Source organism: Thunnus thynnus, chromosome 11 (assembly GCF_963924715.1).
Source record: "Thunnus thynnus chromosome 11, fThuThy2.1, whole genome shotgun sequence".
NCBI lineage: Eukaryota > Metazoa > Chordata > Actinopteri > Scombriformes > Scombridae > Thunnus > Thunnus thynnus.
In genome coordinates this window covers 20,176,629-20,191,932 of record NC_089527.1, presented here as the reverse complement: position 1 = coordinate 20,191,932, position 15,304 = coordinate 20,176,629, and the positions used below count along the sequence as shown (strand labels likewise).

At 38.5% G+C, this 15,304-nt stretch overlaps 1 protein-coding gene across 1 annotated transcript; it reads left to right on the top strand.

The window, feature by feature from the left end:
* The first annotated feature begins 3,036 nt into the window (after window positions 1-3,036).
* On the top strand, window positions 3,037-9,021 carry slitrk5b (SLIT and NTRK-like family, member 5b). The gene has a single exon (XM_067603668.1). It carries the CDS (start codon window positions 3,087-3,089, stop codon window positions 5,688-5,690), a length of 2,604 nt encoding a protein of 867 aa, XP_067459769.1. The 5' UTR covers window positions 3,037-3,086; the 3' UTR covers window positions 5,691-9,021.
* Window positions 9,022-15,304: the final 6,283 nt, after the last annotated feature.

Genomic DNA, 15,304 nt, shown 5'->3' with positions numbered 1-15,304 from the left:
GTCCATGATGCAGTGTGTCAGGCTGCCTACGATGTCCCCCCACCCCCATGCAGCCCACACATCACAGTCATCTCCTTTGAAGTTAAAGTCTCATCTGCATCTGTCGTTGTGGTCATGGGTTGTCTCAGTGCCAGATGCTTCTACGCAGGCCTGCAAATACAGTTTTAATTGTCCAGTAAGTTACAAATACAGGACCGCCTGTGCAAGTATTCATGGGGCCAAAAGCTTTAAAGTCAGATAATATTATTACAGCACCCAAAAAATCCTTGCATAATGCACTGACATACAGTAATATTCTTAAAAACTCTGTGTTGTCTGTTTGTTTTCTGCGTAACATCACTTCTGATGCAACAAAGACTTTTGAGAGCCATGATAGTAATGTCCCTGCCAGACAATGGCATAACAGTTCACTGGGATACAGAGTGTTTCTTGTATACTCCAGCTGGACACAGATGACAAAGTGCGACGCACCATCTGTAAGGAACATATATCAGAAGCACTACCCATCATCCACTGTGGCACAGCTCCAACTCCATTTGTGTATTTCTGACCTTGGAGCACATAATTGTTAGTCATCATCAGATTCTTCCAGTCATTTGTTATACTGATTCCTTTTGTGTGCATGTGTGTGAGTGTGTGTGAGCGTGTGAAGAGTGCCGTCTTCATCTCCCAGTTGGTGAAGATTATAGTATGTTCAATGTAATGGAAGACTTAGAGAAATATTAAATGAGGCTCATATCATGCATCGTCCGTGTGAGTGTGTGGCTCATGTTCCTTCAACACATTGTGACCATAGATGAACATCTTACTGTAGCGAGATGTAAACATATGTGTGAACATTAACAAAATACACACAACTTGATATAAAAGAACATTTCATTAATATAAAAAACACATTTCCTATTTCCTATTCCTGTAGATAGCTATTTTAGTACAGTAAGATATAATCCAACTCTACCACTTACTTATAATCTTGCAACAAACATAAATGCTAATTTATGCAGAGTTAGTGGTGTAATGATGGTTAACGCTTAGGGTCTAGCCCAATGTGCGGCATAAATCTCTGAAGGCAGAGTTAACAGATGCACAAATGAATTGCATGCAGGCTGAATACAGCCTTCATACTCTTTAATATGAGCCACAGGCAGTGTCCCTGATGTGCCTGCTCTCCTCCCATGTGAGCAAGAGCCAAGTGGAGAGGATGATGGATATAGCTCCACGAGGACATAGCGATATACAACAATACTTGACATGTTTCCACATGAGTGCCATCAGGTTGAGAAGGGCATGACAGGTCTTTTTCTTTACCTTTTGCTGTCTCTCAACTATAGCACAACATTTTGTATGCAACATGTGCCATGAGTTCAAATGTTACATCCAGTAAATAAAAATGAGTGAACCGAATAATTCACACTAATTATACTTCTGCGAGAATTCATGCCAGAACTGTTTGGTTTTCATTAAGATCAGGTGAAAACACACTCAATGAGGGCAATGAGTCATACTTTGTGTGACTCATAGTTTACTGTTTAATTTTAATAAACCAACAGGCAAATATTGTACCATTGCGAAATATTATTTTTAATTTTCAGGCTCTCTGCTGGCACAGGCAAGGATGATCAATACACACACTAGCAAGTCACAGTGTGTTCATGCATTATGCAGCGGATCACATGATTATCAAGGCTGTTCTGCACAGGCCATACAAGCACTTTAGTGCTGCTTTTGATGAGTTGAAATGAGCTCAGTGTGACAGTTCATTCAAGGGTTCCCTATATTTTGACAAAATATGCTGACCGAACTATTACATTACACCCCAACAACCTCTGACCTCTGACTGGCAGGACATGAATATGGAGATAAATAAACTGAGCTGCCATTGTGATGAAAAATGTAGTCAGCTCTTGTCAAGTGAAAGTAAAGACTCACTGTCATCAGTGTTTTAGGTTTTATCACTTGCATCCCAGCTATCTAACATTACAGAATTGACAGATTATGAAAAGCTGGTGTATTCTGGTGTAGGTTATGTTTTCAGGATGAATAACATGATAAGCGGTTTAACAAACCGTTTGAGCGCAAGAGCGCACAAAGTCCTGGTAAATTATTGATATTTTTTGGGACATCTTTTTTGTAGGTAGGTCAACATCTTTTGGGGGGGGGGGGGGATGATGTATCTCGGCATGATGCTCCAGTGAGCTGATTCTTTGTGCATGAAATGACTTGACATCCTCCCGACCACCGAGTGAGAGTGCGTGAGTGCGAGCGAGCGTCCACTGGGGGCGAGAGAGAGAGAGAGAGAGAGAGAGAGAGAGAGAGAGAGAGAGAGAGAGAGAGAGAGAGAGAGAATAAGCAACTTTGTTACCAGGCACAGCAGTGTCTCCTCCTGCACAGCGTGGCAAAAGAGAAGCATTTGGCAGTTATGGTTGATCAGCGTTTCTTTCATCCTCTCCGGCGCTTTAGTGACGACGAACGTGCTTGCATTGAATAGATCCGATATTTCCTATTTCGCTTTTTCTTTTTTAACGGATTAAAAATTTAAAAAAAAAGATGCGCTGAAATACCTAAACGAGCCATCTCCATCAATGTGCGTGAGGTATGTATTTCTAGCAGGAGTTAGACAGAGATCACGCAGGCTGTCTTGTGTCTGACAAGGCGTGCACTGTGATACAGAATTCCAGCTAACCTTAATTATCATGTTATTAAACTATCAAATTGCCTTTTCAACGTCTTTACAAGCAAACGCGATATGGCTTCCCCCTCGCAGTGGATTCAGTCCATTGTGCTTATGTCTTGCTTTGACCTTGCTTTTTGTTATTTACATAGCTTGAAGGAGTTGCTTTCTATCCCGCTATGTTTGAGCCATTTTAAACCAGCAGCCACACAGCCAGAAGTTACCTCTGGGTGATAGCAAATTAAGCTTTGACTCATGCAGGCTACAGCTTGTTGTGTGGAAGTTGCTTTCCTTGCAGCCTGCCTGTTTTCTACATCATCATCATCATCATCATCATCATGTGTGTCTTTTATTTCTAGATGACATTGAGGATACCTTAGCAGGACTGTGAGCATCGGCCATCATTTGCAGGAAAATGCATCTTTGGATTTCATATGTTTTGCTAAGTGCAACCTCAGTGTGCACTGTTGAGATGTTTGGCGGTTATGGAGAAATATGTCAAAGACTGTGTGCCTGTGAGGAGAGAGAGGGGATACTTACAGTGAGCTGTGAAAACAGAGGAATTGTAAGTCTCTCAGACATAAGCCCGGTGTACTTCTCCCAGTATCATCTGCTGCTTACGGGGAATCTTTTGAAAAAGCTTTCTGCCAATGATTTTGTTGAGTATAAAGGACTTACAATATTACATCTAGGAAATAATGACATATCTGAGGTTGAAGCAGGAGCTTTTAATGGACTTCAGGGATTAAAACGATTACATCTCAACAATAACAAAATTGATGCCTTGAAGGAAGAGTTTTTCCTTGGCCTTGACAGTCTGGAATATCTACAGATTGATTATAATTATATCACTCATGTGGCACCGAATGCCTTCAGCAGACTTCGACATCTGGAGGTCCTGATTCTAAATGACAACTTAATATCTACTCTGCCTGTGAACATTTTCCAGTATGTGCCATTGACTCATTTGGACTTAAGGGGGAATCAGCTGAAAGTGCTTCCCTATTCAGGTCTGCTGGAGCACATGAACAGCGTGGTGGAGTTACAGCTGGAGGAGAACCCGTGGAACTGCTCCTGCGAGTTGATTGCGCTCAAAACCTGGCTCGAGAGCATATCGTACACAGCTTTAGTTGGCGATGTTGTTTGTGAATTCCCTTTCCGGCTTCATGGGAGAGATCTTGATGAGGTTTCAAAACAGGAATTGTGCCCGAGGAGAGCCATTGCTGAATATGAGATGCCACCCCTGCCACATCTGAGCACTGATGCATACTATAGGACCACACCAGCTCTTGTCACAGCCTCCTTCACCTCATCTGGGATAGCACGGTCCTCATCAAGACCCACTAGGGGACCTCGCCAGTCAGGAAAATTAAAATCAAGACCCACTGCTCGCATCCCATCTAATAAACCACAAAATTATGGCCAAATTATTTCCTATCAAACCAAATCTCCCGTGCCTTTAGATTGCCCAACTGCCTGCACCTGCAATCTTCAAATTTCAGACCTTGGCCTGAATGTGAATTGCCAGGAGCGCAAGATCGAGCAGATCTCTGACTTAAATCCCAAACCTTACAATCCCAAAAAGATGTATCTCACAGGGAATTATATCACTGTGGTGCGTAGATCTGATTTTATTGAGGCAACTGGATTAGATTTGCTTCATCTTGGTAACAATCGAATATCTCGCATACATGACAGAGCTTTTGGCGATTTGACACATCTAAGAAGACTATACCTTAATGGGAATTTGATTGACCGTCTTACATCTGATATGTTTTATGGACTGGAAAGCCTACAATTCTTATATTTAGAATACAATGTCATTAAAGAGGTTGCCTCTGACACCTTTCAGCATGTACCCAAACTCCAGCTTCTTTTTTTAAACAATAACCTCTTGAAGACTTTACCAGTGGGCACCTTTAACGGCCTAACATTAGCCAGATTAAATCTCCGCAACAACCATCTGCGATATGTGCCAGTCAGTGGAGTGCTAGATCAGCTTACAGCACTGGTGCAAGTCGATTTGTTCGAGAATCCCTGGGATTGCTCTTGCAGCATACTGGAGTTGAAGACATGGCTAGAGCAGCTTAGCACAGGCACAGTTGTAAACAATGTCATCTGTGGTTCGCCCAAGAGGCTAGCTGGGGAGGACATGAGATACATTAAGACAGCTAATTTCTGCCCTAATAACTCTGATATACTTGCCTCCATTATCCCACCCTCTGAAGAATCATTTCCAGGCAGCACTATCACCATAGAAACATCCTTGGACTCTGACACACACTACAGTGCCATTCCTTTATCTGTGATGATTCTGGCACTCCTTCTCATGTTCATTGTGTCTGTGTTTGTCGCCGCGGGATTGTTTGTGGCAATGAAAAAGAGACATCAGAAGAGTCAAAATGAGCAGAACAACTCCATGAATGCTTGTATTAGCTCTCTCAACATGGAATATGGCCTTTACAAAAAAGGATCCATTCCAAAAGTCAGAACATCTGCTGGACATGTATACGAGTATATTCCACCTTCCACAGAACCAACATGCAGAACTACTGCCCAAACGCCAACTGACAGAAAATCAGTGGATGGATTTAGAGACTTTGATGAGTTGAGTGGCGCTTTTCTGGGTAACTCGGATGAAGAGGCAGCCAGTAATGTACTAAGCTCGGAATACAGTGCCACTACTCCAGAGCCTCTTAACAAGCCCTCCACCCCACGCCAAGATGATCCATATTACTACAGAGATGTGCTTGAGCCTGACAAGACCACACGCTACAGCAATACGTTACCATGCAGACATACAGCACATTCATCCAGTCAGTATACCTCAGACTTTGATGCAAGGCATCAATACACACACCCAGAGAGAATACAACAGACAATACTCTATTGTGCAGCACCAAGTACTGTTTATGTGGAGCCTAACAGGAGTGAATACTGGGAACTGAAAGCAAAGCTTCATATCGATCCAGATTACCTTGAGGTTCTTGAGAAACGAACAACATTTACACAGTTTTAAAGGGACTCGGCCCCTGGACATGAGAGTGGACACATTGGTGCAATGTATCCATTTTAATCAGGAATTAGACCATGTTTAAAACAAAACAGACATAACTATTTTAACACCTTTATTAGTACAGTGCATTGTAAGCTACAAAAGGCATTTATGGGAATCATGCTTTACAGGATTGAGTAATAAAAGGGAACACTGCTCATTTTTAAGTATCACTTAACACTTTATCCCTGTGGTGTTTAACAGTTTAGATTCAATTTGTAAATATGAACAAGCAGCCAGAGATTCGGGGCTCTTATGACTCATCCTATCGTGAAATACACCCTGAATTGACAATAACATGAGCTTTAACTGTTAAATTAGCTGCATTTCACAAGTGTTAATGAACCATGCAGATGATGTTCTCATCCCAGAATAAACCAGTTTTTTGTTACAGACTTATTCATGGTGACCAGTTCTGTCTTTTCAAATTTATTCAAAATGAACATGAGGCTTGATCAAATATATTCTACAAGTAAATGCATCTGTAACCATGAATTTGACCTGTGCGTAGGTGTAGACAACAGTCACCTAGCCCACACATCTGTTAGGAAATTGTGCTCCGATGAAAAATGGGGTCAGACACATTAAGCGAGGTACTTTGTCCTCCGTGATGCACAGCTCTGGGATGAAATGCAGAAATGATTAAAACAAATTCTGATATACAGCAGTATCACAAATCACTGATTATGAGGTCAGTAAATCTGTGCTCTATCGTTTGCAGATTGGGAGAGAATAACTCATGTTTCCTAAAAATATACTGAACTGACCGAGTGCATATGGGGTAATCTGTGAAAATCAGTGGTGTTCCCTCAAAGCTTCCCTCATCAAACCGATCAACTTTTGGATTATGGACACATGTTGCACTTGTATTGAGTTCAATATTAAATGTATTGTAACTATAATTGTGGATTATAATCGCAATGTATTGTAACTGAAAGAAAATTTGCTTTAATTGTAGATCTACATCATATGTCACAAACATATGTGTAGGAATACCTTTTCGGGCATATTACATAAAAAAAACAACTTGAAAACACACTTGTTGATAATGGACAAATTGTAATAAGTAGCTTTATTTATCTGTGCCACTACCAAAGTACTTCACAGGAAATCAGCTCATAATATATGCAAACTTTGACACTCACAAGGGTTCATCAAAGCACAATCCTGTGTGACATTGCACCCTTATAACCCTTTTTCTTTATTATAAGCCTGACTACACCTACAAAATTTGTCTTCCGGTTACAATACATTTGAGTAGATTTGCAATACATTAAGAGTCAATATCATTCATATACTTCTGTCTGAAATTTAGCTGAAATTTTGTTGGCTTCAGACCCATATAAAACATTTTAAATGACTGCATATTTTTATATCAACAAGCAAATATGGAAATTAAGCATTTTTAGTATTTCTTTATTTCTTTCTTATTTTCCTTTTACAAAAAAATGCACTATTGACCTCCAGAGGTCAACAATGATGTCACTTTCTGAAATGCACAGTATGGTAACACATGTGCATATAGCCATAGTAGTAGGTTTGATAACTGCATACACAAAAGAAACACATATTAGAAAATCTTGCACTATGCATAGATATAGAGTATACTTAGACAATCTGTACAAAATGCCCAATACTCATCCCATCAATCTCCAACCAACACTCATAAACATAATATTTAATAATATTATCACATCCCATAAATGCTCATTTGAAATTTAATGCACATGAATATTCAGAGGTACTTTTGTACCACATTTTGGATAATTTGTTTTTTTCTAAAACTTAATGTATTTTTAATTCCATGTGTTTTCAGGGGAATACTGAGTGTATTAGTGTGTATTGCATTACAATGACAACACTGTCTCATTACTTGGCATTGTTTGTCTCATCTGTATGGTGCAGTGTCCTGTAAAATCTGGCAATTTGACTGCAGTTAGCCGTTTCGTTTTCTCTCTTTTTAAGAAGGGATTGATGGGTAGTGTAACAAACGTGTAAAGGCCTGCAAGAGCTTTAGCTATTAGATTGAAAAGCACAACAAATGAATGCAGCAGCTGAATGGAAAGAGTCGTCTTTATGCATAAAAATGTTCTATGCTCTGAAGCAAACTAAGCACATCATAATGCAGTCTAACCAATTTCTGGGTCAATAGTGTAAGCCAAGAAATGTGACTTTCCCTGAGAGTTTAATAGACAGTAAATTCACATCATATGCAGTATTATGCACTGAACCTGTCATCTTAACTCAGCTAATTAGAGGACATGGTGTATCTGGACCCTGTCTGCATGTCACCACATATTACACTACAGCATTAGTCATGCTGTTTATCAAGAATACAGTCTTGGTTTGTTGCCTTTCACATGTTCAGAGTCATTTTGTGATTATATTGTCACTTGACTTGTCTCTGCTCTTTGGAAATTCATCTGATCAAATGAAATTAAATCTACACAGCGAAGCATGATGTAAACCTGCACAGGTTTGTACATTAAAATGTGTTACATGTGGAATTTTTTAAATCAGTATATTGCTGTGAACTTTGTGGTGAAAACACTGTAAACCTGTAAAACATACAGGTACACACACAATTATTTTTTATTTTTTATTTTTTTATTGTGAACAGTGGCTGACATTTAGTTAACTGTTTCAGTTCTCAAATTGATAATTCTTTTTAAATGTGTGGTAAATTTTGTACAACCAAACTACATGCAAGTAGATGAGTGAATAGCACATCACAAAAGGGCAAATAAGGTAGCTTGCCATTGCATTTAGAGAAAATCCTACTAAGATCACTTTTAACATTGTATTTGTTATGATGTTTCTTTACATTTGTAACAATCTTGCAAAGGCAACTGTGTAATGGAAACGCAGTATTTACTGTATATAACAGATATATATGTTTTTTTCCAGCTTTTTGTAAGTAATAACCAAAAGCAGATTTTGTTTTTCTCACGTAAGACTGATAATCCAAAAATATGTTCAATTGAAATGTGACTTTTCTGTGTATATGTGCAAATGTTTAATTTGCAAAGAAGAAGAGATCAAGTCAGTGTCTTAATCTTATTCAGATTCTTGCTTTTGTTTGGTTTTCATATGAAACAGTGATTTTCTATGTCAACCTCGGATTGTAAATAGAACACTTCATCAGCATATCCATGCAAACTTGCAGAGGCTCTGAAAAGCAAAAACCTGGTCTCTTATTGCAAAAACACAGTGCAACTAGGAATTTGTGAGGTAAATATATCTACAATGTGCTGTTTCTTTAGTTGTTAGCTGATGAATAAAAGATATGCATTCATTTGGTATACGCTTGTTTTCTGTGTCCCCCTCATCCTCTAAACCATGGTGTAGGCAGTAAATGTCATAGTGCACAGGGAGGACAGATTTTTAAATGTTGCACAAAAGCCCATTGGCATTTTTCAGAGCATTACTTAAGTTACAATATCCCATTTGAATGTTCAGATCAAGCAATTGTCACAGTTTCAATTAGGCAAATGGGAAATAACGAGTATGAATGTGTTACATAATCAACATTGGGATAGCATAGTTAGTAATTTATGACGCCTTCGTTTTACTCAGTATCACCCAAAGACATTTTGACTAAGAACTTAAATGATCAATTCTCTCATGTATAAATGAAATGATTATCTGATGCCCCAAGTGTTCAAGCAGCTGCACAAATAGCAGTAACAGAACAGGCCTACGGCCGGATTACAAAATGTGCTTATACCAAATTTTAGCTTCTTGTACACGTTTGAATTAAAAATGTTTGATTTCTCTATGGGCTCAAAATAGGGTCAAATGTATTTTAGCTGTTTATCAGCATATCTGAATGTGTGAAAACATTTCATATGAATACATATTAATGTGTGAATATGTAAAAATGTTATGATCAAATGAATTCAAATGTTTACAGCAATGAATCAAATCTACAAATACAAATCAAACCTACAAGTACAAGTACTTTTGTCCCACATTTGAAACTTCCTCCCGAATAGCCATTGGGGATGCTCTGCAACACTGCTGACGCTGAAATCACGCTCCAACTGAAGCCGCTGAACTTAACAATGCTCATGCCGAATTCCCTTATGAAAATGCACAGTTCAAAATAGGCCTTGTTTGTAGATGTAAGACAGGCAACATGGATGACATTTTAAAACTAAAGTAATATTACTACGGCACCTATTTTGATGGTAAATGTGAACTTATTTTAGTAAAAATGTAACTTAAATGACTGGTAAACAAGCGATCCATCACCAATCATCATTATGTTAAGTTGTCATTTCTTTCAATAGAATTCAGTGTTAATGTTACCATCAGCCTTGAAGCAAAAGCCTCTTACGCTGTGCTTTTTTGTGAAGTGCTGACCAGCAAATGCTCTCCCTCTGCCCGGGGACCTGCCAGCCGAACAGCTGGTGCTGAAGCTGAAGTTGGAGGCAGCAGCCAGCGCCGCTTTAACACTGACTCTAACTTACCCGTCAACAGACAGTTAAACTGAGTTTGAAATAACTCCTTGAGTGCTACTGTTGACTTAAAATGGCCCCATTCACCAGTAACAGCGGATTATCTGTGAATCCAAGTTGTCTCTGATGAAAGTTTGAAAACTACCCAAGTTACTAGCCAAGTTATTTCAAACCCAACTGAAGCATCCATTGACAGGCAGCATTTCACCAAAAAGCACAGCGTTAGAGGCTTTTGCTCCAGGGCTGATGGCGAAAATGCAGCAGAGAAACATTAACTCTGAACTCCACTGAAAAAAACAACAATTGATTGGTGATGGATAGCTTGTTACATTTTTACTGAAATAAGTCCAATTTACGAACAAAACAGGTGCAGAATTAGATACTGGCTCCTAACATTACTTTATTTTTAAAATAGCATCCATGTTGCTTGTCCTACACCTACAAACAAGGCCTATCTTAAATTGTGCAATTTTATAAGGGATTTTGGCATGACTGTTATTAAGTTCAGAGGCTGTTCAGTTGGGGTGCACTGTCAGTGTTTTAGAGCATCCTCATTGGCTATTCAGGAGGAAGCGTCAAACATGGGACAAAAGTACTTGTCCTCGTAGGTTTGATTTGTACTCGTATATTTGATTCATAAAAAAAAAAACTTTTTGTGACTGCAAACCTTTGTGCAAATCTTCTTTATGCACTCACATAACACACTCAATTTCAAGCTGTACATATGCAGCCTGGCAGCAGCAGCAGTAGTGGAGTCGTTGAGGTGGAGACTCTGAAGCGGTTAGTATTCACTGGACAAAATTAAGATCATTTGATATTATATTTTATTTCAGGCGGTAAGCGTTGTTAGCTAATTTGTGATTGCTGCTCAGACATGCTGTCTAATTAAACAACTTTATTACTGTTGATGAAAATTCCTCCCAAAAGCAAATTAAGACATCTGGTCCTTTTTTAGAGAAGAACCAAAGTGTCAGTAACAGTTGAGCTTAATTAATAAGAATGCTCTGTAATCAATCCAAACATTAATCTTTGAAATTAAAGAGGAATAATTAGTATTTAATGCCATCTCTCCCCTTTTCCATGAGTGGATCAAGAGCAGAATACAGAATCTCAGGTGAGTTTTGAAAACTTTACAGCAGCTGGTTACAGAGCAGCACATTACCTACAGGCTTCTGTAGATTTATTTTATTGTAGCATTTATTGTGACAGTGTATGATATGTTATTTTTTAATATTAATTTTGGTCTCAGATTTATAGTTAAGTATCAATAAAATAAAATGCAAAAAAAATGCTGAAAATCATGATCCAAGTCTGGTTTCAGGCAAGTCAGCAAATGCATATTAAGTAAAGTAAACATTATGCAGAGTCAGGCTCTTTATGTGTGTATGTGTGTGCGTACATGCGCCTATAAAATAGAAAAGAGTGATAGAGAGCAAGTACATACACACAATTATTTTGGCCATCCGACAAAAAAACACCCCAACCAAAGTTAAAACCAAACCTACGCCTTTAATTTGTTGTGTCAACTCTGATGTGCATAAAGCTGAAATGAGGTGATGTGACCTTACTGTAACTGTGTGAGCAAGAAAAACACATCTGCATGCATATGCTAGCAGACGCTTGCAGAGAAAGTATATTCTTAGCAGACATGGCTTTCTGGAAGCCTGGTATCCATGGAAACATCCAATTACCTGACATGGAAAAACAATTCCAGATCAAGAGGTACTACGTTGACACATTGTAAACTAATTTGTAACTCAGCCTTTTGACACATATGTCATTGCACTGAAATGTAAACATTGTATGCAAAAGGACTTGAGATTTATTTTTTTTTATAAGACTTGCATAACATTCATTCCCCTGCTTCCCCTGTACCTTTCAGACACTAGATCTGTGTCCATTTTAATAAGATAACTAACCACTGTGGATTGACTCATCTCGTTGTCAGATTGGTGGTGTTGTGTTGCTGAGCTGCTTGAAGACCCCAGTTTTGCTAGGGAGAAGGAAATTAGGGCAGATCTACATTATGTACGCTTGAAGAGATGTGTCAGGCAGTATGAAGACAGCATATGACTGTAAGCATTCACCAAAGGAAAAACCTTACTATCTGCTTACATCGGGCAAGCAAACACAGTAGAAGTACTACTGACTCGAGCCCACTTAATATGTCTCTGTTTCTTTCACGGTGGAGAGTAGAAAAGAATCTCACATCTGGCGACATATGTATGGCTTCCAGTCGTTACTCTCAGACTATGTTTCTGTCCCTGAAGCCTTTCCGGTCTTCTGTTTCCCTGTTTCTGTTCCTAGCAATGCTCTGTTTCTTTCTTACTCTCACTTTGTATATACATATATGCGTATGTGCTTGTGTGTGAATGAGTGTGTCTGGGTGCATAAATTATTGACTCAGAGTGTGTTCATGTTTGCCTCAAGGACTTTAGCCAAGCAACATGGCAATACCTTCATCCTCTCTTTTCGTCTTTCAATATTTTTGTTTCAAAAACATTCACAGAACTCACTATTTAGTAATAATTGATGCATTACATCTTGTGTTAAAGTGCTGTTTCCAGAGTCAGTGTTGAAGTCCACTGTGCTTGTCTGGAGTGCGTGTGTCACAGTGATGTCCATTGTTTTAGATTGATTTGAAGAGAAATGACATGCTGCAGGAGTGGAGTAGTATATACAAACCCAGAGAGGAGGATTTGGGTTGGGGATGTGCTAAATATTGTCAGTTTATTTGCAACAACAGTATTTGTGAAACACACTAATATTTATGAGGGCTTATCCAGGCTTACGACTGCCAACCTGAGAAAAGTGACAAAATCCTCCTTCATCCTCCCATTTATAGTACTCACACTAGAAATGAGGATGATATTTTACATCAAGAAAAAATAAAAGCTTGGGCAAAAGGCAGAATAAAATATGCTGTATTTCTCTGAGATTTCCTGCCAGCATTCAGACAAATTAATAACATTCCCCAATTCAAAATGATCCAATTTGAATATCATGTTTCCCTCCTTCAGACACCAGCATCCTGTGCAGCTCTTGTGCTGCCCTGCAGAGTTGCTCATCATGCGTTAACCTCTGTTCATGCCCGATATCCACCCCTTTTATATCAGTCCCTTTCCCTCATGGCTCTTCAGCACATCAAGGGCATGTCCTTCTCTGTATCTTGGCCTGAAGTGTCACTAACTGCTATCATAGACTGACATGCTTGTTGGCCTGTCACTTATAGTGACAACAAACATGCCTAGATGGACAACATACCTTATATTTGAACGTGTTAACAAAATATGTTCAAAATCAGGGTTTTTGTTTTGTTTTTTTTTTTAGCTCATGGGGGATTTATTCATAAATGCAGCACACCAGCCTGATCCACTAGAGTAGTGTTTCCTCCTGATTTGAAAAAGATGTGACCTGAAAGGGCCCTGTTTGTGTTTTCTCATTCAGTTGAGAGGGAGGAGAGACACAAATCTCACAATGAAAAAGCAGCACTGCCTGAACAATAATGGTCGACTCAAGAAAGGAGGCAGCTGCAAAGGGCGTGATTTTCTGCAGAAGCAATGGCTACTGACCATTTAAACAAAACTGTATGGCAAGATTAGCAAATTAAATTTGAAGTCTAGAATTACATTAAATTGAAGATATATTTTTATATATAATTTATTATTTTGTACTATTTCATACATCTTTTTTTTTTGAGGTGTCTTAATTTCACACATCAAGATAAACCTGATTTCAGCAGTGAAGCTGTTGAATGAAATGCTATGACGTGTGAGTGCATTATTACAGACTGTCCATGTACTGAATTTTAAATGCAGCTATTGCAGTACATTTCCTCCTTGCTGACCATCTCAGACAACCAAACTGACATCCGGAGGACAGCAGCTAACCACTCGCCCACAAATGAAATGTTCAAATGTTCTGTCTGTTCTGACAAGTAGCAGTTAATGACCAAACTTTTCTGTAGTGGGAAAGACGCATTATAAGATTTATACCCCCAATATATTTCCTATAAAGCATTTTGCGTCTGCTCTAAAGTGACATTACAAATTGTATTAAATCAGTTCATTTAACAATCTTTCATTTAACAGTCCTGCGTTCCCTGTAAAGAGCTAACGTTTAACTCATGATTACATGTCTGAATCAAACTGTAATGTGTTGCAATTTCACTTCAGATTGATAGTCAGTGTAAGCGATGATGGCTAAGCATAGAAAAAGGTGTATAGTGTAAAAAGTGTACTCCAGGTTTTAAGAGATTTAAAAGTTTTTTTGTTTTTTTTCATGATTGGCAAGATTCTAATTGAATTTTAATTTAAATGTGTGGTGTATATTGGGCATTATTGAAGTTCCTTTGGACAGATATGCAGTGCTGCACATTCAAGGCGTATCTCAGAACTTAAATCATAACGCTCTAAATGGAGTTCACTGCAGCAAATACATGCAGTCACAAAGGCCTCTCATCTCACTGCTGTGCCCAGAGGTACAATACATGTAACTGTAGGTAAATGGATTATGAATGTGGTGCTCCTGCAAGATACTGAATTCACTCTGTTGTCTTTCTTTCTTTCTTTGCTGTCTACATTACCTTTTAGTTTTAATTCAGCAACACTATATATATATATATATATATATATATATATATATATATATATATATATATATATGTTTTTAGGGAAAATGTATAATTTCTTTTATATATTATATAATAACTAAACTACAATATTTTTGCCTTAGTGCAGTGTCAGATTTATGCGGCGACACCTACTGGATTCGGACAGTATCTTGCTGAAGGACACTGCAGCAGAATAGACACTTGAGGTGACAGGGGAACCTACTGTGACCTTCATAATCACGCAAGCTTTTGGCATCTGGTTCACTAACTTGACATCTTCACTTTTCTTATCTCTTTTCTTATTCTTGTGTTGCCTTTTATGATGTCTTGGCACAAGTAATTGTCTATAAGCACTGTAGCAGCACTGTAGTGTGACTATTGGTCATTCTATAAAAATCATGTGTCAGTGCATCTCAGATATTTATGTACACAGCATTGCCCACAAACACTTCTTTCTGTTTAGTTGGTGGTGAGTCAGACAAGATTATATTTCAAACTTGAAGGTA

Coding starts and splice junctions, on each gene's coding strand:
- slitrk5b (XM_067603668.1), top strand. CDS start 3,087: ATGCATCTTTGGATTTCATATGTTTTGCTAAGTGCAACCTCAGTGTGC.